Raw genomic sequence first — 25417 nt, forward strand, 5'->3', positions numbered from 1 at the left:
TCAATAGAAATTATGTCTATTTCGTATTGATGATTTAGATCGGTAGACCAAACCACGCAATAATTCCTAGTTATAATCTGCATTGCTATGTTTCTTGTATTACCGTTAGTCTCCTTACAATAAATGAATGAGAAGCTTTGCTAGTCAGTGCCACATTCTTTCCATCTTGAAACATTCATATATCAGCAGATGGTATTCCTATAAGGTGTCACATAATTTCAATTGAACAATACACAATCAATGACATTATAACTCAAGTTTATAACACACGTTGAACTTGAAAAGTAACTTTAGACTAAGGTCCAAGCATCCAAATTTCTGAACCATACAGTAACTACTCTTAAAAATTGCTCCATGAATTTAAATCCAACATTATAGGAGACAATATGGCACAAACCCTGTGAATCATGTTAGCAAAAGGTTTCAATGCAAATAACTTGTGCAAAATACATTGAGTTAACCAGGAAAACGGGGGATCCACTAATCCAAATAAAGAAAATAGAAGAAAAAACCCCAAGAATGTGGGGTAAAAAGATTATGGGGATTAAAATAATTATGTGGTACTTTACAACAGTGGGGCACTCATTAGTTCACAAGCAGTAATTACACTTATTTTTATTATTTTAACATAGTTATACTCTTAATATAAAATCATTTATACTGTCATTATATTATCCACCATTCATATGTTCTTTTACTTGAGTCAATAATGATTAATACATGAACATCATAAATGATATAATAATAATGTAAAAAACATTACACTATTAGTGCATAAATATTACATCTAAGGTTGATTCGAAACAGGTAGAATTTCCATTCAACTTGATTCTTTCTTCCCATAAATTTTAGCTGCAGTGAACTTCTGTAATGACTAATGAAAAAATTGAAAACGAACCCTTATGTTAATCATCTAAACTTTCACATGGATTCATGATTTAGCTTTATGCATACTCAGGATTGAGTGCCAATGCTTCCCTGTAAATCATGTCTTGTATCTGCTCTTCATCCAATTGTTGGTGCTCAAATTCAAATGAGAAAGGCTCCGTACAGACTGGTTCATCACCTTCATCATGCAATTTTGCAAGGTATGGATGGGCTAGAGCTTCTTCAGCTGTCAATTTGTAAACAAATAGAAATTAAATTTTGTTCATTATATAACTTGGTTGTTGCTAATCTTCAGTAAGACTTGCTTTATTTGAGGTTAATGCAGCTGCTGTGAATGTTCAAAATTAGCATACATGTTTCTCTTCATCTAGCTAATAAACATAAATAAACATGAAAGCAATGAGAAAATTACCTGTAATTCTTTTAGTCGGATCAATTGTCAACATTTTATCAACGAGATCCATGGCTAAGGGGTGAACATGGGGGAAGACCTCAGCTAAAGGTTGGCGAGGAAATTGAGGTAGTTGTCGAATATATCTTCTCGCATCCTCATTTTTCACTAACCACTGGTCAGCCTCAGTTGGAGTGCCAAGAAGCTACAGAAGAAGACAACAAGTGTAAGCTTAGATTCACCAGAACAACTTTCTAACACAACATTACACATTAAAAGGGCAACTCAGTGCATGAGGAATGTATGCAGCCTTATTCCATGGGAAAGTCATAACCTTTAGTCATTAAACAACAAAATTAACCTGAATCAATGATTACACATTATATTCATGATATTAAATAATTCGATATATTCATATTCCACATCTTACTATCTCACCTCTGTCAATAGGCGCATCTGATGCACATGATCTTTGCCAGGAAGCAGAGGCTTTTTATTCATAAGCTCCATAAAGATGCAGCCAACAGACCACACATCTATGGCAGAAGTGTAATCTGAAGAGTTCAACAACAATTCTGGAGCCCTATACCATCTTGTGACAACATATTCGGTCATGCAGCCACTCTCTGAAGCTGGCCGTGCCATACCAAAATCAATAATTTTCAAGTCACAATTTCCATTCAGCAACAAGTTCCTTGGTTTCAAATCTCTATGGATTATGTTTGCAGAATGTATGTACTTCAATCCACGAAGAACCTGATACAGGAAGTACTGCAAATGCAAGAGCATCCAATCATCACTAAGGCCAAGAAAATAGAACAAAAGAAAAGTTCCAATGTTAAATCATTGAAGATGTTAAAGAAGTATATAAAAAAACAATGAAAATTGTAAGCACTCACCTGGCAGTGTTCCTCTGATAGATTTTGATTGGAGCGAATAACGTTGTGAAGATCAGTACCCATAAGTTCCGTGACTATGTAGACATCAGTAAACTCTCTACGTAAAGGTGGAGGAATAACATCTCTGAAGGCAATTATCTGTTTTACACACAGATTTTAACCATGAGAAAACAGACTATTGTGTAAACTCTTCTTTTAGTAATGGAGACTTGTAAACATTAACAATTTAATTTTACTGCAGTGTTAGATTAAGGTTTTTCACTGCCAATTAATCATACATCATGTCAAAAGTCAGGTTTTAATAATATGTGAATGCATGACTGATTTTTAATACTACAGGTACATTCTTATTAAATCATTGCAGGTGTACTATATGATATATCAGCTAAACCAAACTTGAGATAGAAAAGATTAATACTCACATTTTCATGATCCAAATGCCTAAGAAGTTTAATCTCACGTAGTATACGCTCAGCGTCCATGGGATTGTCGAAAGCATTCATTATCTTCTTAATTGCCACCAACTCATTTGTCTCGGTATTCAACAACGAGCTTTAAATTCACATAAATAATAAAACAAACTATTCAGATTTCTTAACAATTAAGTTAATTAAGTCCAATTTGTGTACCACCATATCATTAACAAAAATTGACTCTTACAACAAATAGCTCAAACCTATTTTTTGAAATCAACAAAAGCGAATATGATAAAAAAATCACTTCTACTTACTTTTTTTATGCTCAATTAAGTTAACTACTTAATTTTACGAGCTAAGCTGGTTTACTCAAATCTAATTTAACAGCAACAAAAACGAACGATCAATGTATAAATTACTTTTGACATAGGCAATTAAATGTCGCAGAAAAACACTATCAAGTTTGAAGGATAAGAAGTCCAAATCGCCAAAAAAAGAGAAAGTGAGGAAAAAAATTAACATGTATACACTGATTTTACAGTGTCAATCAATGAGTGTAAAAAACTTTACACGCACAGATTTTAAATTAAAAAAAAATATGGATGAATACCAAACGAGTGCATGGGCGCCGCGACCAACAGCCATGACCGGAGGGCGATACTTCGCTGTAACTTTGAACAGATTGCCATATATATTGTACTGGATGAACTTTCCTCCGTGCGTTGGCATCGCCGGAAAATCTACCGCATCGTCGTTCGGATTCACGCCGGCCATTCTTTTATTCTCTTTCTCTCAGTCGTGAAACGCACCAACCACACTGAATTGAGTCAATGATCAGAGTTTAAGTCTCTCTCTAGAAACCGTTAAAGAAGAAGAAGAAAAAGGTGAAGTGTGTTGAATAACCGTGTAGGAGTTTATATAGTTTGTTTATGATAGAGACTTTGGACCGAGTCAGTGACTCAACTCGGAACTAAAAAGCACGTTGTTTTGAGGATTCTTTCAGAGATCGGACGGTTTAGATCGTATCTGCCTCATATCTACGGTCTCCGTTTGTTCAATTATTTCAACACCCATTGGTCCCACATTTCTTTTTATTATGTGTGAGTATAGTTAATATTACCAAGCTGTCTTTGCAACTCCTTTTTTTTGGCTTCTTCTCAAAGCTTCTTCATGGCTTCCTCTCCAAGCTACCAACACTTGCTGCCCAAATCTCCAGATTCCTTCAACTTCATTTGCCTATAAAAGGCAATGCCATTGTATACAATGGAGAAATAGAATTCTTAGATAGTTTTAGACATATACTTTGCAGGTATATTTTGGTCAGAATTCAATTACATAGTATTTGCTCGTGATGAACGCTTGTGGTTTTTTTTACCTTTCATACTGAGAAAATTTTTTCATAAAATCTTGTGTATTATTTTCTTACTCCTTTACTCACTTATATTTTATTTATAATTAATTCAATCTTATGCTTCCACTTAACCGATATATCCCTAACAATTAAATAATAATCATACCATAAGGCAGAATATAGAACAGAAATAATAAGTCATAAACATTTTTTAAGTATTAAATGTGAAATTTGATTGACACCGTTGACTCATAAATTAAAAATTGATAATCTTGTCCCTACTCCCTAATAAATAATTGTTTAATAAAAAAATTGAACTGCTTGGATCTTTCAAATATTAATTACGAACTTCATTCGTATAAGTAGAAGAAGAAAGCCCAAAGTTTTTGAAAAACGCAGTAATATATACACTGAATATAAATATATATACGTATTATTTATCATCGTTCATTCGTATTACTTTTATTTTGAATATAAATAATATGTAATAGTGTAAAAAACATTTGCATTGTCTGCCACTGTATATTTTCTTTTTTCTATTTTTAAAATGAGTAATATTATACTCTCCTAATTTTTACTATATATTATTACTCACATTTGTGAAAACAAATATTATTAAATTACCTTGTGTATATGTCACTTTGTTTCTTATTGGTAGAAGGATAGATTTTCCCTTTAAAATACATAACAAAATGTAGAAATGTCTCGTGTTGAGCACATGGCATTGAGTATAAGCATATGTAAAAAGGAAGTGTTTTTTAACTTCAAAATGAATCCAAAAGCACTCTTCCCGAAATTATTATATCTTGGATGGTATTGGAGCATCACCTCGGTATATTTATTTCAGATATAGCTATCTCTATATTTATTTAACATCTTGATATTCCCTATAAGATAATCTAGCATACTTCATATTTTATAATTAGAAATATATTTTATACCAAAGACTTGGATGGACCCATGATTGCCTGGAATTAGTATGAATCCTCTAAATTGATGATAGTGTTGAATAACACACCTTCAATTTATGCCTATGTGTGATTTAATTCTTTAATCGACAAGTTATTCCCTTCAATCCTTTCCATAGGGGCCCTTCAAGAAATTAATTTGATCCTTCATTTATAAGTCTCATTTTAGATTCCTAAGCACATTAGTTAAAGTAATCAAAAAGTTGATTTAATTATGTATCATTCGAATGTACCGGAAATGGAGAATAAAGAATATATAGTTATGAATGATACTTTCATAATAGAAAATACACCTAATACAGTCATGCTAAATTTCCTCTTCATCTGGATTGCAAGATAAAAAAAGGATTTGAAGTATTGAGCACGAGTTGAATGAGTAGTTAACGAGAGCATATAACATCTTAGTGGGCAAGAACTAAGTCGAGATATAAAACGGAAATAACTGCGCATTGCCAGTGAACAATGTTATTTAACATAAGATCAACAACAAAGAAAACAACCAAGTATCTCAATGATCACGTCCAGCAAAATACATTCAGAAACTACCCCAAATTCTAGGAAACCACAGTGGCATTAAAAACCATGTCTATGGAAAATATAAGAAAAATATCATATGCAATCAAGCTCCAAGCACCCACAGTCCACATCAGCATCATTGATGCTTATGCTTCAGCAAACCTGTGAGGTAAAGTTCATGAAAGAGTCAGCTCCGAGTAGTGCATGGACCAGATTATCTGGCAAAGAGTTTGGTAAAATCATTAACCATTTATAGACAAACTTTTTAGGTGACTTACCCAAGCTCAGATAGCTTTAGGTGAGCCTCACTGTAGTCAGCAAAGAAAGCATCTTCGTCCTGAAATTATATTGGCAAATAAGAAAAGTTTGAGAAATTTGCATCAACAAATATACCATATTTAAGCACAGTATTTGAATGTGAAATATACACACCGCAGCATATTTCTCAACAAGAGGACGGAATACAGGGTCACTCAAAAGTGCTGTGTCAGTAGGCAGCTTAAGGAGGCCTTCCTTCTCACCACTCAATAGCTCCCTACCATAAATTATGTGCATTGATAAGAATTGATTGATATACAGAGTAAGTAAAAAACATTTGCCTAAAACAAGGTGCCACAGTAAACAAACTCACTTGAAGTATGAGTTGTCAAAAATGAGGGGATTGCTGGTCCAGGGTCCCTCAAATCCAGAGCGCTCCTTGTGTGCTGCTCCCTACAAAATTTTAAAAATCTTGAGTGATCACATTTTTTTTACAATCATAATAATGGTGTCATAATCCAATGAGGCTAAGACAACACCAAAAACAAGAACATGTATAAAATGTTAACATACAATGGTGTGACCACCAGAAAGAGCAACAATATCTTGATCACTAAGTCCCATAGCCTTGCCAAACACATCCCTCAAATGGTCAGAACCTGCAGGAAACAACGGTCAAACAATTGCTAAACAAAAGACCATTACAATCATTATTTCAGTGTAAGAGTCCAGAATTGACCCTTTGCAGCATCAGGCAAGCGACCCTCAGGTGGTGGCTCAGGCTTGTCCTGATCAGAAGAAAAGATCACATTAGCTTCAAAAACAGAAATATATCACAATCTGGCTAGTCACATACATATCTGTAAAATGTTAATTGTAGACACCCCACAGCAGTAAACTCAAATCCAGAGCGCTCCTTGTGTGCTGCTCCCTACAAAATTTTAAAAATCTTGAGTGATCACATTTTTTTTACAATCATAATAATGGTGTCATAATCCAATGAGGCTAAGACAACACCAAAAACAAGAACATGTATAAAATGTTAACATACAATGGTGTGACCACCAGAAAGAGCAACAATATCTTGATCACTAAGTCCCATAGCCTTGCCAAACACATCCCTCAAATGGTCAGAACCTGCAGGAAACAACGGTCAAACAATTGCTAAACAAAAGACCATTACAATCATTATTTCAGTGTAAGAGTCCAGAATTGACCCTTTGCAGCATCAGGCAAGCGACCCTCAGGTGGTGGCTCAGGCTTGTCCTGATCAGAAGAAAAGATCACATTAGCTTCAAAAACAGAAATATATCACAATCTGGCTAGTCACATACATATCTGTAAAATGTTAATTGTAGACACCCCACACTAGTAACACTTTGTTCATAATCTACATAGTCAATGAAATTGATCATGTTCAAAGTCTCTCATCAAATCTGGCTAGAAAAAACTACCCTTATTTGTGTAGCCATAATCACAAAACATAGTCAAAAAAACATAAACAGCATCATTATATTATATTGCAAATGTAGTTTAGTAATTTACTGGTTATCTAACCACTCAACATCAAACCACAAATCATGTTATACATTTGGTAAAAAATTGAAATTAAAGTCAGCTGAACAAAAAGCGCGACCATCACCCAATGCACAAGGCTCTCACACCTAGAGCCTCACCCCATTTCTAACTACAACCTTACTCGTTGCGCCGAGTCTCACACGAAACAATGATGCTAAATTAAAAGAGACACAGAGCCACAACAATCACACGAGATAAAAACTTGCAAATATACCTCTCTTCCAAGATGGAAAGGAACTTCAGGTCCACCAGTGATCTCAACAGCAACGACTCCACCCAACTGCGTTACCACAAAATTTAACATTTAAACACAACGCCACCAAAATTGTCCACATCTTATATCAAACAAATTAATAATCTCTAATAACGCAGTGGTAAAATGAAAAGGAAAAAAAGAAATGGACAATAAATTCTGACTTGGTAGAAATCAGCGTAGCTCAAGATAGGGAACTGCTCCTTGATTGGCTCCAAAAGCCTAACAACGATATCAAGACCGTTGTTAGCACCGTGAGCAAGTTCAGCTGCATGCTTAATAGTCCCGAATGGACCACCGGTCTTCGTTTTCACGTCATAGGTTCCAGCCGAGTGCCATCTACATTAAATAATATAATATTATATAAATCAGAATAAAAATAAAATAAAAAAATAGATAAATAACATCAATCGAAGAGGGAGCATAGAAGCATACGCTAGACGGAGGATCAGAGGAGCACAGCCCTTCTCAGCGATGAAACCTCTCAGCTTCTTCTTCGCCTTCTCAACGGCTTTCTGGTAATCGGCGCTCACGGTTGGGTATGACTTTCCCATAGCTTACGATTCTGTACCAAAACAAAAAACAATCGATTAATTGTGTGAAAATTATTATCAAAATGTAGGTCAAATCAACAGATCTTATATTACTTATCGGCGATTTTAAGTGATCTATGAAATGCGATGGATCGAGTGAGATCGCGCTGTGGGAGAGAACGAACCTTGAAATTTGAATGGATAAGGAAAATGAATGATGAACCCTAGTAGTAGTAGTGGCACGAGCTGAACACGAAATGTGGGAGAGGAAGGTACATATAAAGGAATGGGAGTGAAGAAAGTTCTAGTAGGTGAATGTGAGCCGTTGGATGCTTTTGGACTGGTGGATATTGACGTTTAGATGGAACTACACGTGTAAATGGGGTATCGAAGCAGGTAAGGAACAAATTTTAATTTAAACATCTCAAATAGTCCAGGAATACCTTTTCTTTTTGCCTGTATTGATTGGTTAGAAGATAATGATGCGTGTCCCTTCCATTTTATTGGTCCAAAATTAATAAACTACTAAATATTTAAATTTAAAAAAATAAAACTAATTCCTTTTTAGACAAATAAAATATAGTTAGTACCAACAAGGTGTTGTTGATACAATATATTCCCATAATGTTAATAATTTAATTCTTAAGAGCGATATTTGTTATAAGATACAATTATGAATCTAAAAAAATTAGTCCTTATCTATAAGGTAAGGAAATACATTTAGTAATACAAAAAACAAATGTAGTTACTAATGCCAAATCTAGAGCAAATTTTTACACATCATCCATACAATATCAAAAATGATATATTTTACTACTTAATCTTCTTACGATGGATTTAATATGTATATATTGTCAGTGTAAGTATTTTTTACACTATCTGCAAATTATTTATCATTGATTTTTTAATCAATATTGACTCTCAAACAAAAGTAATATAAATCAATGGTAGATAATAGGTTGACAGTATAAAAAATCTTACATCATTAGTGCATAGATTTTAAACTCTCTTACAAATCATCATACATATAAGAAAATGACATATATCATAGAATGATACTTTATTTAATAATTATTACTTTACAAATAACATATGTCACTTTCTTATAAGGTATGACAATTCATAAAAAAATTAATAGAAAATTATATCATTATTTATACAATTTATTTCATTTGCTCATTAAATGTTATGGTATTTTATTGGATAACGTGGATTTAGGTTTAAAAACTATTACTTTAAATATATTGAGATTTACGGTGTGTTTGATTTTCAGAAATGTTTTCTTTTTTTATTAACAATTTTTATTTTCAAAAAACAATTTTCATTTTCTCAAAATATATTTGTTATTATTATTTCCATTTTTATTTTCAAAATCATTCACTCTAGACTTCACACTCCAAGACAACCTTGCCATTAATTCAATTTTAAAATTTAATCACTAAAGTCATGATTTTAAAAAAAAAAATTATGTTATCAACCTATTGAATAATTTTAGTTGTTGAAGTTGGTCATCATCTATTTCAAATACGTAAGAAATGACATAATGAGTATTATGTAGTTGTAGATGCTCTCCAAAAAAGTTGAAGTTAAAATAAAATACTAACATACAAATGTTATATTATTTAATTAAGGTTACAATAACTTCAAGTGAATCAATTTTCATCTCAATTGTATATTATCATATGCACCGTTGAACTATTTCATCAATATCATATGAAAGATGAAGAAAAATTATCATGTTGAGAGATAAAAAAATAAATTATATTATGAAATTGTATGATTATATGGAGGACGGATACACTCATGGATGGTTTTAAGGTTTTATTGATTAGTGGATAGAGTAATTAAAAAATATATTAATCTTCTTCCGCATATTTTGATATTTAATGTTATCTATCATTCAAGAAATTATTAATTAAAATAAAATAGACTAAATAACCAAATTTGATCCACATTAAAAACAGGATTGAAAAATGAAAAAATAAATGGTGAAAAGATGACTAATAAATAAAGACAAAATTGGAAATTAAAATATAAATATGTATTGAGTTTTAAAAATAACAAGAGAATATAAATAAAATGGAAAAGTTAAAACATCAAAAATACTAAACCATTGGAGCAACAAAAGTTTTAAAATTGTCAATAAATGTATTTCCTCATTATTCAAAATGTTGGAAACGACATTTTTCATTTTCAAAATTTCTGGAAAAAAGCTCATGTTTCCGGAAATGTGAAATAAAAATAAGAATTTAAACATGTTTTCACAATGAAAACAAAAAATGGTCAAAACAAATACACCTTAGTATCTCCAAAATTTACAACCTAGAATATGATTCATCGAAATTCACATAATATATTAAGATTTTATTTTACTTTTTCTCTTCAACTTTTTTATTTATTTTAATATTTTTTAATACTTTTATTATTTGCCAATTTATACTGACGACAGCCTTTAAATGGACATAATATGAAAATTTGTTTAAAAATCACAGACTAACATGTTTGCATTCGTTTTTTATTTGCGTGTATTTTGCGAGTCGAACAAAATATTAAGTGACAGTTTTAAAAGTTATTTAATGATAAAAAATAATAGATATTGTACTACATATATTTAATGATAAAAAATATGTGTAATTTTTACAAATTATGAAATAGAAGATTAATGTCAACAGAAAAAGACAAAAAAAAAATTGCGTCCATGAATTTGTTCCATGAATCTAAAACCTGTTATTCATTAAAAATATGTTATGTGGAACTTTTAAGATAAAATAATGAGGAGGATTTAATTTATTCACGAACTTATCATATTCTGGTCATCAATTATATGAAAATTCAATGATTTCAATTATAGATCTCAATAAAATTAATGGTTAAGATAATGAGTAAATTTATAAAACTTACTCTTAGACTAAGTGAATCTCCATTGTGAGATAATATATTTAGTGATAACGTAAGAATTTTATACATAGATAATCATTCATGTATCAATTGCTTCTTACATAAGTTATGTACACAAATAATAGATATTGTACTACTTGAATACAAAAAATTGTAACTGAATTTTAAATTATATTATTCTTAACATGTGTTAGAGACTTATCAGTTATCAATTGTTAAAATATATTTTACGAATTCTAAATCAAATAATAAAATAGACTCAATCAATTGAATAATTTATAGTAGTATAGGACAAACATCTTAAATTTATTTACATGGTAATATACTCACAAATAACTGTTCTGTTGAATAGTGTTTGGTTAAAATAATATATATTTAATCTTTATAAAATCAAATAATACAATAGAGAGTTAAATTGTGAATATTTCCAATTCAAACAAAATAACCGGTGTAAAGAATTATAGTAAGCAAGCCAAAAAAATGATTACACTAAACATTTCAAATTTGAATAAATATTCTATCTTATTTATTTAAAAACATATTGTATCCTAACTATATAATTATATAATACGGTAAATGATGAAAGCACCCTCTTTGACAAGGATAGGGAGATAAAATTATTATTTTTTATTGAGATCTAGAGTGAAAATAACTTAAATAAGCTAAGGTCAAACTGCATGTAGATTCATGCTTCTTTTGCACTTTTCTTTTATACAAGTATGGTTTTAATCTATAGTGGGTGGCATATAATTATTCTGAATAAAAGATGTAAGCACTTATTTTATATAAAATTTATATATTATCACTATATTACTTATTATTTATATTTAATCATGACTTTTAATAAAATAAATAATTTAAATGAATGATAAATAATATAATGCCTATGTATAAATTTTTATCATACAATGTATATATTATATTTATTTTTGGATAATTAAATATGTTAAGCTCACGGGTGTGAAGGCATTCTGGTTCCAAAGATTCTATTATGGCCGTCGTTAATAGAGAAAAGGGGTATATAGTGGATGGACATTTTTCATTCTCAAAATGTGTCTCCTTATCTTTCATTAGTAAAAATATATAAAGTTAGTGTATATTAATTATTATTTTACTTTTTTTTACCAATGAGAAATAAAAGCATCTTTGGTAGCAAAAAAAATTAATTTTATTTAGGTCTTATACATTGTTTTATAATTTATTAAAACTTCAGATGAAATAAGAACAATATATATGTTTCTCGTAATGGTAAACATCATTTTTATTCTTATTTGAGTCTTACAACATTTACATATTTCCCACAACATCTGCATTTCTCCTCATTTTCTTTTGACCAGTAACAATTAATAACTGTTCTTATTTAAAAACAAAAAAACATTATAAAATAAGAATGACACATTAAAGAACATAATAACAATGTTTTTATTTCATATTAAGAAGAATCAACTGTGGTTGCTCTAAAGAGTATATGGAGTGATGGAAGATGTTTCTCCATACATAGTGTCTTTGTAATATTTAATATGTGTGTAATGTATATATATTGTCGATAAAAAATTTATATACGATCAATATATCATTTATCATTTATTTGACTTGTGTTACATATTTGAAGAGTTATTGATGATTCAAGATAAATTATGGATCATATATAGACGGTGTACAAAACTCACATACTTCGATGTGTATATGTTTTCTCATTTAATATTCATATCAAGTATAATTAATATATTTAAAAAGATAAAGATCTAGTTACTAGAGTAACTTAAAAACATATTTTACATTTTAGTAATTCATTCTATCAAAAATTAGATAGTTTACATGATTTAAATCGGTATATATACCTAACCATTTTTTATACAATGAATAACTAAAATATAAATTAATTTTTTAAATTACTCATACAATAAATGGATCATCTGTCATTTAAAAATACATACATAAACAATAGATAGATATTACATATTTTTGTTTCCGTCACAAGGACACACCCAATAATATAAAGATTATGAATAAATTTTTATAGCCATATTGTATTAATATTACAATTTTAAAATTTAATATGTAAAAATCTACATAAGTTTTTAACACATACATTAATTAAAGAATCTAATGTATATACACTTTCATTTTAAATATTTATATACAATCAGTGTATCATCTATTATTCATTTATTTATTTTTTAAGAGTTAATGATGATTTAATATGAATGGTAATAATACATATACTAAAAATATATGAGTTTTATACAATATCATTATATTATTTATGTTTAATTATCATTAATTCTTTAATAAAATAATACAAGTTGAAATGGATGATGTTAATAAATAATCATAAAGTAGTATAAACATAAAGTAGTAAAAAATTAATATAAATTTAATAAAAAAATTAATAATATAAACATAAAGTAGTAAAAAATTAATATAAAAATAATTAAGTTATCAATTAATTAAATATTAAATAATAAAATTGTAGAATTATCCTCTGCCATCAGCGTTCATGTTAAGAAACTAAAAAATATGGTTTACTAATTGGACTAAAAATACTTTCTTGATGATGATTTAAGAATCATAATAACGAATGTTAATAGAAATAGACCCCATTGGAAAAGACTTAAGAAAGTATCAAATTTTGTATTTAAAAATCTAATTTTCATTAAAAATTTACTGTTTACAAATTTATAATATTGCATTTATGCCTTAAAAAAAATAATTAACAAAATACTACATTTAATATAAAAAATATATGATTGAATGTGGTAGAATAAAAAAATTAAAGTTAATTTTGATTAATGGCTTTGAGATTATAATCAACAACTAATTAGCAGTAATATTGCAATACACTATGTTCTTTACTAAACGTTCTGCTTTTTTTCTTCGGATAAAACCATTTTGAGTAATTTCATGCCAATTAAGAAAGTGAAAGTAAAAAACATTATTGAATTAAATAATTTTCTATGGTTCCCTGTGAAGTTAAAGATACTATCTCCAGTTATTTTTCTCTAGGCTCGCATAACGGGGAGGTTGGGTGTATGTGGAATGGTAATGCGACAAACACTTATTCGACAAACTCAGGATATTAGTGGATGATTAACTTGGTGGAGGATGGTGTCCCTGTGTCTGATGATTGGAAACAATTGTGGTGGCTTAGGGTACCTCAGAAAGTGAAAATATTGTTTTGGTTGGGTTTTCACGAGACCCTGCCTTCTAATGAGCTTTGTTTTAGGAGGGGTATATCGACGAACCCTTCGTGCACTAGATGTAATGCAAGTATTGAAGAAGTAATGCATATTTTTCATGATTGTCTTGACTCTTCTAGCTTATGGACTAAGCTGGGCTAATCCTTCTTTGTGGGCGCTCCTGTCGTTTCGTCCTTGGATTAGAAAATTACAAATAACATTATGGGATGCTCTTTCTAGGTGGGGTCTGGTGGGTGTGGAGGAGTATAAATAACTCCACTCTTGGTACATCTAGTTAGGATATTAATTTTATTGCCCCCATCATGTATACGAGGACTATTAGGATTGACATGAGATGAGTAATAACATCTTCTATGAGGATATTTTTTGGAGTCCACCAGAATAAGGGTTTATGAAAATCAATGTTGATGGAAGTTGTATCATGAATTCAAATGTCATGGAGGAGGGGGTGCTATCCGAGACCATGCTGGTTATTGGTTATCCGATTTTCAGCTAACTATGAAGTTGCTTATCATAGTATAGCTCCTGGCTATGGATAATGGCTTGAAACTAGCTTGGAGTTTGGGGTTTAAAAGGGTTACTCTAAAATCTGATAGTCTAGAGGGTGTCCAAATTATATTAGATGGTGTCCTTATTGGTTTCCATCAAATACTGAGGATAGTTTCTCATATTTGTTATTGATTAATTCGGGATTGGATCGTCGAGATCAAATTTGTTATTTGAGAACCTAATCATATAAGTGACTATATTGCTAGGCTTGATTCTCATTCTTCAGGTGTGTTCGGAATATGTCTCATACAAAATGGTCAATATTATCTTCATGATCTATCTCCAGTATTTTAGTTTATTCTTTTGTGTTGTTTTTTTGTTTCTTTTGTGCTTCCAATGTAGCAAGAGAAAATCATTTTCTCTCCCAACTGAAATTGTTTGAGTAAATAAAAATGTTTTAATAATAGATTTGTTTATTGTACACAAAACTGTAAAAATGTTTGATAAATTGGAGAAACAAACCGGATAAAGTATTATATAAATAATATCAACACAATATTTTATTTTATTTTGAATGTTATTTTTCGAATAATTTATTTATAAAGCATGAAATTATATTTAATCAAGTCAAATGATATTAAATATTGTGTATGATAAAATAATTTTATAATACTTTCTCCTTTTCTTATAGGATTTTCATTTGTTTTAAGAATATTTAATCCAATTATAGAAAATGACCAATATCATAAAATGATAATTTATTTATTAATGATCGATTTACTCTTATATCACTCTATTGTCATAAAATTGATACACATATGTTACTCTATTGTAAGTATTAGAATTTATGGAATACAACATACCCATGTATCTAACACTAACACGTTGGAATCAAATTCATTTTCTATTTTTCACCAGTCATTAAAATCTCTAATCAAATTCACAACTCATTTTAACTACCCGATATCAATCTTTAGAGTTTAGACTTTGATCTTAAATAATACATGAATATAAGTCTTAAAACCCCAAAATAGCTCACTCTTGCTATCAAACTAAGGTGACTGAATCACCTATTAAATTCATTTGATTATTTCAATATATAACAAAAAATTATCTGCAATGACATCCGTAGGATGAAAAATCAACCACGTGGCACACATCTAATGCAGCTACAAGGTCACAGGGATTACGTGTACTTTGACTCTATGAGAACCCTAACACTTCGAGCAACACCAAACACTAGAAGTGTTGTGTATAGCTCGACAACATAGACGTAGAACGGTGAGAGAAGAATGAACAAAGAAAAAAGGGCACGTTCTCGTAATTAACCCAATATCCAAGCCCATTAGTTTTATCCTTATAATGCATCAATGACAGCGACGCAAGGATAGAACCAAAAACGACATCGAACAGCGTCGTTCCTTCTCTTTAAAAAGTCACCTTGTGGTTTTTCTCTACCCCTCTTACCCTTTTGCTCTCAATTTTTGCGTGTCTTCTTTCGTTATTGTGCGCTTCTTCTCAAACAATATCCTCCTCACAGTTTCGTCGATCTCATCACTGTGAGTCACCCACTCCTAATCTCAAAACCCCAATTTCTATTACCAATTTACCTTTTCCTAGATCCATAATCGATTCTGTAATCTTGTTTGTTATCTAGATCCTCGCAATCCTCCCTCGATTTTTTATTTCAACGGTTTACAGTTATCGTTTCGGTTTTTGTTACATTCTGGATTTCGATTTTGGTTTTGATTGTCAAATTTTAAAATATATTTATCTTATTTTATGTTCTGATTGATGGTTTAGTTGATCCGTGGTGTCTCGTTAGGTTACACTGATTTAATTTTTTTTTTTTGTATTTTGTTCTGAACAGATTTAGTGTATTTATTTATTAATGAAATTGAGGTAGAGCCTAAAGATTTCTTTAATTTGCTTGTAGCTCGATTGTTAATTTGCCTTCGTTTTCATTGTTGAAATTTAAACTTTCTGAATTTCACCAATACAATGCATTATTTTTTTGGTCACAATATCCGTAACATGAATGCTACAGTGCAATGAAATTGGGAATTTTATTGTTAACTTGTTGGATTGACAAGTGGATGATAATATTTCACTGTCGCATCTATGGTTTGATTGGTTCCATGGTTTTCTGAGTCAAATTAGTTTGTTGAGTTTACTAGATGTGTTTTTTTTTATTAAAATCGTTTTTTATTATAGAAGAAAATTTAGGCTTATGTTTGTGTTGCATATTGTTTATGATTACTATAATTATGTTTACATGACATGTGTTGTTTTTGGTATATCTAGTTTTCATTCAAGGCAACCATGAGTGACCAAGGAGAAAGGACTTGTCCTCTCTGTGCCGAAGAGATGGATTTGACAGATCAGCAGTTGAAACCTTGCAAATGTGGTTATGAGGTTTGATTCTATATCTATGTTCTTGTTAGGCAATGAGTTTGAGTTTTTATAACCTGTTTCTGTACAGAAGAAAACAATATGGCGATTGGTTACCTTATTCCCTTGCCAGTCCAGTCACCTGATCTTTGATATTAATTTTCCTTTATCTGATCTTTTAACATTTGCTATTCTTCCAAAATTTTTGATCTCTGCAAGGTGCCATTTATTATTGAGATGTAGGTTCCAGTGTCTATTTTTTAACCCCTGATGATATTTCTTTATGACAAAGGTTCGTTCTGATGAATGAAAGTTTCATCTCTCCTTGATTGTAGATATGTGTCTGGTGTTGGCATCACATAATGGACATGGCCGAGAAGGATGACACAGAGGGGCGTTGCCCTGCTTGTCGTTCTGCTTATGATAAGGAAAAGATTGTTGGGATGGCTTCAAACTGTGAGAGGTTATTCTGTTACCAATATATTTTTAAAGTTTCCACATGCCTTTCTTCCACTTCCTTTTTAATATGTGTTCATGTAATTGTATAACTCTTTGTCGATGATTTCTTTTTGATAGCATCTATATTAGAGAATTCAAAGTTTTATATTTTTGTGAAATGAAGGAAAATGTCAATTACTAAACTTTTAAAATTTGTTACATTGTTTTAGTTGACAACTTATTTATACTAAGACAGGATTATGCCTTTATTAATCACATAATCATTCTCTTGATCATATATTTCCTGTAGATTGCTGAATGGAATTAATGTTGAGAAAAAGATGAAGAATCAGAAAGCCAAGTCTAAATCATCTGATGGACGGAAGCAGCTCAGCAGTGTGCGAGTGATTCAGCGGAACCTTGTTTACATAGTTGGGTTGCCTCTCAACCTTGGCGATGAAGATGTAATATTTTTACCTCCACTCTCTTGAGTACCTGAATTTTACCTTCTGGTTCAGATGTTTTATGTTTCCTTGGCGTTCTTGGTCTTTTATATTAGAGAATTTTTTTATTTTATCATCACATATGCAGCTTCTCCAGAGGCGGGAATATTTTGGTCAGTATGGGAAGGTCTTAAAAGTGTCAATGTCTCGGACGGCAGCTGGTGTTATTCAACAGTTTCCAAATGATGCATGTAGTGTGTAAGTTTTTTTTCTTCAAGTTTGTTGCTTAACTTTTTCCTTAATAGTAATATTTTTTTTGTATGTTTGCCTTGCCATACTGGTTGCTATTGCTACTGTAATAATTTACTTATTGTTTTGTTATCGTTATGATGGATTTTATATCTTGGAGTCTATTTATATGTGTGTGCGTGTATAGCGATAAAATAATTCATTAATAGAGAAGGTAGAAGTACAAATGCAAGAGGATAAGAAATCCTCAAGAACTAAAAGAATAAATAAAACCCAAAAATAGTAGGAATAACAAAAAACATAACAGCACAACATGCAAAAAGAGCAGGCCAAACTACGCAGGTTTGTCAATGCTAAAGACACTCAACTCTATCCTAAATGAACTCAAGAGACGACCAGCACCATTTAAAGATTCTAGCATTCTGTTCCAATCAAATGCACCAAAGGATGGCAAAGCTAGCACATCACCAAAGCTTTTTATATTGAATGTTCTCCCTTGTTCATTCTGGAAGTGAACATCAAGTAGTCTTTTTCAAGTTCATTTTCTCCTTGCTGAAAAAAGAAAGGGGTCCCTTTATGTACAGAGCATGAACAATTAAAAAATGGAGAATGGCGTATCTGGCCCCGTTCTCTGTTTTATTCACTGCTGCTATGTTATGATGCTCAAATTACTTTTTATAATACACTAATATTAATATCAATGTCACAGTTCCTAATCAAAGATTTTGTTTCAGATATATTACTTATTCAAAGGAATATGAAGCAATTCGTTGTATTCAAAATGTACATGGATTTATTTTGGAGGGTAAACCTTTAAGGTACCACAAATATTCACTTATCTTGAAGCTTTTCATGCATGGAATGTTTTGCTTAGTCTTGCTTATTAATTTTGCATGTTATGGTTTAACATTTCAGGGCTTGTTTTGGAACAACAAAATATTGTCATGCATGGCTACGAAATGTGGTATGAAGATTACTGTATCTACTCAGTTTTTTAAATTGTGTCTTAATTTTACTTTTAACCGAGTTGAGATTTTTGTGGCCAGCCTTGCAACAATCCCGATTGTTTATATCTGCATGAGATTGGACCTCAAGAAGATAGTTTTTCAAAAGATGAAGTAATTTCAGCATATACCAGGTATTTCTCATATTTTTTAAGGATTCTGTTGAAGTGTAAAACCATCTTGAAATTTGGTTATTATGATGCTGTTGCCGACTTGCCGTTCAAGATTTTTAATTGGATAAAGTGAAGATTGCTTTACTTGTATTATGCTTATAAAAAAATAGTATATTGACTTGATCTGTTGTTTGAAGAAATCGAGTTCAACAGATTACTGGTGCCACAATCAATACGCAAAGGCGATCAGGGAATGTATTGCCACCTCCAATGGATGATAGCGTGAGTAATTCTTCAGGGAAGCCCATTATGGAAAGTGCTTCAAGTGTAAGACCTTCTCCGTGTTCTCTACACCCCTCCCTTTTTGGTCCTTAAGTTTTACCATGTTGCTTGTATGTGCTCATTCGACCTTTCACTGCCATACCGCTGGCAGAATGTATTTATGCACTAAGCAGTTGTTGATGTATGAACTGACACTTTATATTAATGGTGCAGAATACTGTTAGCACTGTAAGAGGTTCACCTCCGAATGGAATGTATGGTAGGCCTGTCACCCTTCCTGCTAGTGCTGCATGGTATGTACTATTATCTTTTTTGACTTAGCTTTGATGGTTGAAGTTATCAGAAGATAATCATGTCTCCATGCTATATTTTATGGTTGCTAGGGGTACACAGGCTACAAATTGTCAGCCCGGTGCTGAAGATGTGTCATGTCCAAATGGTTCATCCAACTCAAAGCCAGATACGGTCCGCAACATACTAGATTTTTCCGCAGTTGTTGCTGGCACAATTCAAGCTCCTGCATTGCATTCTGACATAACAAAAAGGCCACATTCGGGTGATGGGAGTAGTACCATGATGCCTAGAGTGAAAAATGAATCCTTTAAACCTGCTAAACAATACAATAGCATGGACACTATGGCTAGTGCAGGTGAAAGAACATTAACTTCCGATGATTCTCATGTGCCTGTGAATTTGAATGGCCAGCTGTCTTCAATGCCATTTCCCCTAGATAGTGGGAGAGGCAGCTGCACTACTGCTAACACGGTAAATTCAACTGCCTTAACTGGACAATCACACAGCTCTGATCCTGAGGAAGCTATCACTACTACCAATGAAGAGATTCGACATTTGTCCGGTGAATTGTCCTCGATTAACATTGATAGAAATGATGCAAATGAACCATGTGGTATATCCAAACCTAGTAGTCCGCTTCCTGATGATGTCTTGATCAAGTCTCCTCAAATTCTAGAATTACAGTTTAGTGCTGACCGATTTAGAGATGTAATTATTACAAATGGAGCAGTTAAAGCTGCTACATCAGATAATGGGGTTTGTAATTCAATGGATCAGTCTCAATGGGGATTCGATTCTCAATCTCAAGTACTATCAAATATTGCTGAAATGGAAGATGATGTAACATCTTTTGATAATCAAAGACTCGAGGATCCAGAAGTTGTTTGTCATTCTTATTTGCCCAACTCAACAAGTCTTCTTCATGTATCAAACCATTCTACCCCTCGTATTCTGCAGCATGCTGAACCCTTTACTGCTGTAAATGCTGGTTCTCTATCTGCCGATGATAGAGTCAGGGATGAATCTCTATTACAATCGTCCAGCTTATCATGTAACGGCTACCCTGAGAAATTGGTTAGTGGCAGCTCTTATGGTTTGCCTCATGATAAAAGTAGTGGCCGAAGCATGGGAAGATTAGTTAGTGAATTAGTTAATGCTGGACATGATGCTGCTATAGATAAAGGTGAGAGTTGTATAATATCAAATATATTATCCATGGACTTCGATGCCTGGGATGACTCACTAACATCACCCCATAATTTAGCTAAGTTGTTGGGTGACAACACTGATAACCAGTCTGGTCCATTAAAAAAATCTAGTTCTTGGAAACTTCAAAGTAACAATCAATCAAGGTTCTCTTTTGCAAGGCAGGAGGAACCAAAAATCCAAAACTTCGATGTACATCCATCTTATACTGTCAGCCAGCAGCAGCAAAAGAGACACCCATTCATCCAGGATTTTGCAGAAAGAGACTTATATACGGATAAATATGGCATTGCGAATGGCTTTCCTTCCAGTAATTTTGAGCAAGCTGAAAATATAGGCAGTGGTCATTTTGTTGCTTCTTCCAATATGCTTTCCGGTGAGTATTGATTGCTTCTTCCAGTAAGCAATGGCCTTTTTGCTTCTAATAAGTTTGCTATGGCTTTCTTGTTGTATCCTCTGCCACTGATTTGAATTTTGCATATGCTTATGTGCCACTCTTGCTTGAAGAATGAGTAAAATGTATTTAAGATATTTCTGCTGTATGATATAATTTTAGTTTTTTGTGCATCTCGTGGTTTTATTTTCATTTTCATCAAATTTATGATTCCTTTGCTACTTGGGATTATTGTTCCTTTCATGATTTCCTGAATTCCTGCTGCTGTATGTATGTATTATAGTATTGTCTATGATCTGATTGTTTTTCCATGCACCTTGTATTTGACTATGTACTTGTGCTTTGAAGATGTTCATTTGTTAAAGTGGAGAGGAAGAGAGACACTTCTATCTTTACCATGAGTTTTCAGAAGGGCTATAAATAAGTCAAGCTTAGCCTGGCTTGCCCTTGGCTCAAAAGGAAACAAGTCCATTTTCCTGGCTCGAATTCAGTCAACTTTAAGTTCAGCCAGTGTCTCACCATGTATTAATCAAGCCTTAGTTATGCTCGAATTTAAACTTGATAATTATTATTTTTCAAATACTTTGTTTAAAAAATTAATGTAGCTGATTTTGGATAACACACTTTCAATTTTGTGTGGTGATTTATAGCATTTGTCTGATTTTTAATGAATGTTATGCCAACTGAGTTAAAGTAGCTTTAACAACCACTAAAGCTGTTTTGCTTGATCACATCTTTTTTTAGGGTGAAAGTTAAAAACGTTTATCAATGATTAAGCCTGCACTTCTTGAGCTACCTGTTTCATTCATTCTTAATGAATTGGTAGCCTGCTTGTTTTTCTATTGATACTTTCTCAGCTTTATATGTTCATTTGATGGTTTTCCTTCTGTTATGGTTGACAGCCATTTCAAGAGCACAAGTTTCAGCCCCACCGGGATTTTCAGTTCCAAGCAGGCCTCCACCACCTGGTTTTTCATCTCATGAGAGAGTGGGGCATGCTTTTGATTCCATATCTGGTTAGTTATGGTTTCTTTTGATTTTCCACATGCCATTTTTCACGCATTGATTGAGTATAATTGTCATCTTTCTGACAGGGAATTCACTGCTTGACCATTCCTCCCTGAGAAATTCATATCAGACACCCTCAGCTGGAAATATTGGCAACGCAGGGGATGTTGAGTTTATGGATCCTGCTATTTTGGCAGTTGGTAAGGGGAGACATCAAAGTGCATTGAACAGCCCAGCAATGGACATGCGATCAAATTTCATGCCACAATTGAATCAATTTGAGAATGATGCCAGACTTCAATTATTGATGCAAAGATCTCTCTCATCCCAACAAAACCCTAGATATCCTGAAATTGGGGATTCGTTTTCTCAACTTGGTGATTCTTATGGTATTTCTTCAAGGTTAGATCAACAAGTTAATAATCTAGCCCCATTCCATCGGCTGTCTTTGCAGCAGTCAACAAATGCAGCCTTGTCAAATGGCCAATGGGATGGTTGGAATGGGGTGCAGACTGGGAATAGTCTGGAAGTGGCTGAGCTTTTGAGAAATGAAAGGCTTGGGTTTAACAAATTTTACTCGGGATATGATGATTCAAAATATCGGATGCCAAACTCTGGGGATCTTTACAACAACAGAACATTTGGGATGTGAATTTGCGACCCATGTTAACTTTCGTGGTTTTCGACAACTGTAAAGCCAAGCAGAAATGGACAAACAATTTATTTTGCATTGTCAAAGATGACGGGACTGACACTTGACTGGCATACTGGCCTACCTGATATTATAAACTCCCGAGAAGTATAATTTATAGCTTCACTTGGTAATTAGCAAACCTTCTCTGTTCTCCATTAAACTTTTATGGTTTAATTGGCTTATATTTGCATTTCCCCTTATGCATGCACAGGAAGTATCTCCACGCCTGACAAAATAAGATTGGAAAAGTTTATTTTTATTTCACGTGCTGGATTTCACGTTATTTGTCAAGAATAACTTACCTGTTCATTTTTCTGTAATTGTGTTCTTATTTCGTCCTTTTCCCTGTAGTTCTGGATTTTCAGAAGTCAGTTGTGTTGGGATTTTAAGATATCAACCGTCAATGGCTCAATGCTAACTTGATCAAACAGGCAGGTAGATCTCAGTTGAGTGTTTTCCTTTCGAAGTACAGAGCATGAAAACTTTTTCCTTTGACTTTAAGCACCCTTTTTGGTGGAAGTATTGAGGTTTTAGGAGAATGATTACAAGGGAATTTATTTTAGCGGTGGCTTTACATCTTGGTCAGTTTCATAATCTTATTGGGTATGGGATTAGATGAATTTGGTCAAGTAGGGAAATCCATACCATGTGTAATAATACTGTCGGCACTCTGGGCAGAGCAAATGGCTCACCCCTAAAGACCTTATATTTATTTTGCTTCCTTTTGCATAAATTGTTTTTTGAATCGCTTCATATATCCACAGTAATATGAGTTTGATATCTCAATCTGATCGCGTTTTTGTTAATGAAATTAGCTTTTAAATGCATTATTAGGTAACCGGGATGAGTAATATGTCTTTGATAAGTAAAGTAATAAATAATTTTGTTTTACCCTTCTAAAAATCTAATTAATAATGAAAAATAAACAAGAATGTAATTATAAAATTGTATTAATGACATTTAGGTATCTCATGTTTGAAGGATTATAAAAATGGGCAATGCAATATGCAAAGGGTTTTAGAGGACTCCATAATTCCTTTAAAATACTTCTCTTTTACTTAACTCCCAAACAATGGAAACATTTTCCAAATCTATTCATTCTCATTCCTCTCTTTCTCTGCCTTTTAACATAATGTCGAGATGTTGTTCACTGATTTATTTCGGGGTTGTCTATTCTCCATCAATTGAAGGTTTTCTATATATTTTGGGGGTATGATTATATGAACAATCCATTCAATGGTTTCTTATAGTAGAGTTTTATGACAGCTCTTTGATTCTTAACGGTTTGCAAGTGCAAGATTCTCAAAGACAAGGAACCGTAAGGGTGTCTTCATCATTTCATCGATGGGCTTGTTTAGGCTATTGTAGATAGTTTTAACTCTTAACCAAAGGCTACCATAAAAATTGCAACTTGGTCGTGCCACCTATGTGCTTATAAGAAATTTGCTGTGATCAGGTAATGGCGTGGGTTAGATCGTCATGTCAAATTAACACGGACTGTTGATGTTGCATGCTAATTTCCTAGTGTATTTTGGTCTCAATACTAATATAGGAACGACAAAATATTAACATTCGATAAATGCACGAGGCTCTCTTTGCTAAAATGTTCGCAAAAAATTCAATCAATTCATAGGCATTGCCATTATATGGAAAGTTTCAATATTCCAAATCTGTTTTCCCTTAGAGGGTTCTAGAGCAAGTTGGGCACTTCAGCACTTGGTAGTAACCGCTATTACCCACCTCAGATTTAGAAATGTTCGCCTTGTTTCATCCTGGCAGACTCTAATTCCAAGTCTATCTGTCTTATTTATTATCTCCCATCCAACAAAAAGTATTATTTAAGTGCAACATCTATCATCAATGATGTCTCATTCTCTGTCACAAACTAATTATATATCGATATGTGAATAAAATAAATTTTTTAAAAACAAAGGATAGAAAGTGAGACACCACATTCAGGATATTTGATTTCTGTCCAAACCACTCAAAATGATTGCATGAGCCCTCCATTTTATCCTACTAAGGAGCATCTATGATTCTTTTGTGAGGGATAGAAACATTTACAATATGCATAGTGTCATTTGTCATAAACGCTCTACCTAAATAAATTAGACTACTAGCGGTGGAGTCTTTGTTGGACCTTTTCGACAAATTAATCGAAGTCCTTGGAGTTATATTTGGCTATTTGGTCTTAATCTAACTCCCACGTGCTTAAATATCGATAGTTTTTGCTACCCTTTCAAAAAAAATATAGTTCTACCAT

General features: G+C 32.3%; 3 protein-coding genes across 6 annotated transcripts; 1 reads left to right on the top strand and 2 right to left on the bottom strand.

Moving 5' to 3' along the window:
• LOC109355352 (mitogen-activated protein kinase 3-like) lies at nt 818-3561 on the bottom strand. 2 transcript variants are annotated; one of them, XM_019598467.1, is made up of 6 exons: nt 3205-3554; nt 2601-2730; nt 2179-2316; nt 1718-2050; nt 1301-1484; nt 818-1114 (listed from the first exon to the last, which is right to left on the bottom strand). In XM_019598467.1, the coding sequence occupies exons 1-6, from the start codon at nt 3366-3368 to the stop codon at nt 945-947; spliced, it is 1119 nt and encodes a 372-aa protein (XP_019454012.1). In that variant the 5' UTR covers nt 3369-3554; the 3' UTR covers nt 818-944. The 2 variants fall into 2 exon arrangements, with proteins under 2 accessions (XP_019454012.1, XP_019454013.1); XM_019598468.1 differs by lacking the exon at nt 818-1114 and adding an exon at nt 1158-1213 and having other exon boundaries at nt 3205-3561.
• Nucleotides 5321-15953, bottom strand: LOC109355353 (L-ascorbate peroxidase, cytosolic). 2 transcript variants are annotated; one of them, XM_019598470.1, is made up of 11 exons: nt 15937-15953; nt 8237-8251; nt 7954-8083; nt 7683-7857; nt 7480-7545; nt 6905-6953; nt 6739-6824; nt 6061-6140; nt 5862-5964; nt 5708-5766; nt 5321-5591 (listed from the first exon to the last, which is right to left on the bottom strand). In XM_019598470.1, exons 3-11 carry the CDS (start codon nt 8070-8072, stop codon nt 5576-5578), a joined length of 753 nt encoding a protein of 250 aa, XP_019454015.1. In that variant the 5' UTR covers nt 8073-8083; nt 8237-8251; nt 15937-15953; the 3' UTR covers nt 5321-5575. The 2 variants fall into 2 exon arrangements, with proteins under 2 accessions (XP_019454015.1, XP_019454014.1); XM_019598469.1 differs by lacking the exon at nt 15937-15953 and having other exon boundaries at nt 8237-8362.
• Nucleotides 16056-23940, top strand: LOC109355348. Of its 2 annotated transcripts, none has more exons than XM_019598460.1 (14): nt 16056-16197; nt 16943-17053; nt 17365-17492; nt 17778-17931; nt 18059-18168; nt 18894-18977; nt 19075-19123; nt 19206-19297; nt 19474-19603; nt 19772-19851; nt 19942-21434; nt 22355-22468; nt 22547-23281; nt 23506-23940. In XM_019598460.1, exons 2-13 carry the CDS (start codon nt 16961-16963, stop codon nt 23110-23112), a joined length of 3093 nt encoding a protein of 1030 aa, XP_019454005.1. In that variant the 5' UTR covers nt 16056-16197; nt 16943-16960; the 3' UTR covers nt 23113-23281; nt 23506-23940. The 2 variants fall into 2 exon arrangements, with proteins under 2 accessions (XP_019454005.1, XP_019454004.1); XM_019598459.1 differs by having other exon boundaries at nt 16066-16197; nt 16955-17053.

The sequence above is a fragment of the Lupinus angustifolius genome, chromosome LG08 (assembly GCF_001865875.1).
Source record: "Lupinus angustifolius cultivar Tanjil chromosome LG08, LupAngTanjil_v1.0, whole genome shotgun sequence".
Taxonomy (NCBI): domain Eukaryota; kingdom Viridiplantae; phylum Streptophyta; class Magnoliopsida; order Fabales; family Fabaceae; genus Lupinus; species Lupinus angustifolius.

Excerpts from the sequence above, each read along its gene's own strand:
- LOC109355352 (XM_019598467.1), bottom strand. The coding sequence starts at position 3,368 with ATGGCCGGCGTGAATCCGAACGACGATGCGGTAGATTTTCCGGCGATG. Across the intron at positions 2,731-3,204 it reads GGCGCCCATGCACTCGTTTG|CTCGTTGTTGAATACCGAGA; the intron begins GTATTCATCCAT and ends GTGAATTTAAAG. Across the intron at positions 1,485-1,717 it reads AGATGCGCCTATTGACAGAG|CTTCTTGGCACTCCAACTGA; the intron begins GTGAGATAGTAA and ends CTTCTTCTGTAG.
- LOC109355353 (XM_019598470.1), bottom strand. The coding sequence starts at position 8,072 with ATGGGAAAGTCATACCCAACCGTGAGCGCCGATTACCAGAAAGCCGTT. Across the intron at positions 7,858-7,953 it reads CCTCTGATCCTCCGTCTAGC|ATGGCACTCGGCTGGAACCT; the intron begins GTATGCTTCTAT and ends TATTTAATGTAG. Across the intron at positions 6,954-7,479 it reads CTTTCCATCTTGGAAGAGAG|GACAAGCCTGAGCCACCACC; the intron begins GTATATTTGCAA and ends TCTTCTGATCAG.
- LOC109355348 (XM_019598460.1), top strand. The coding sequence starts at position 16,961 with ATGAGTGACCAAGGAGAAAGGACTTGTCCTCTCTGTGCCGAAGAGATG. Across the intron at positions 17,493-17,777 it reads ATGGCTTCAAACTGTGAGAG|ATTGCTGAATGGAATTAATG; the intron begins GTTATTCTGTTA and ends TATTTCCTGTAG. Across the intron at positions 18,169-18,893 it reads CCAAATGATGCATGTAGTGT|ATATATTACTTATTCAAAGG; the intron begins GTAAGTTTTTTT and ends ATTTTGTTTCAG.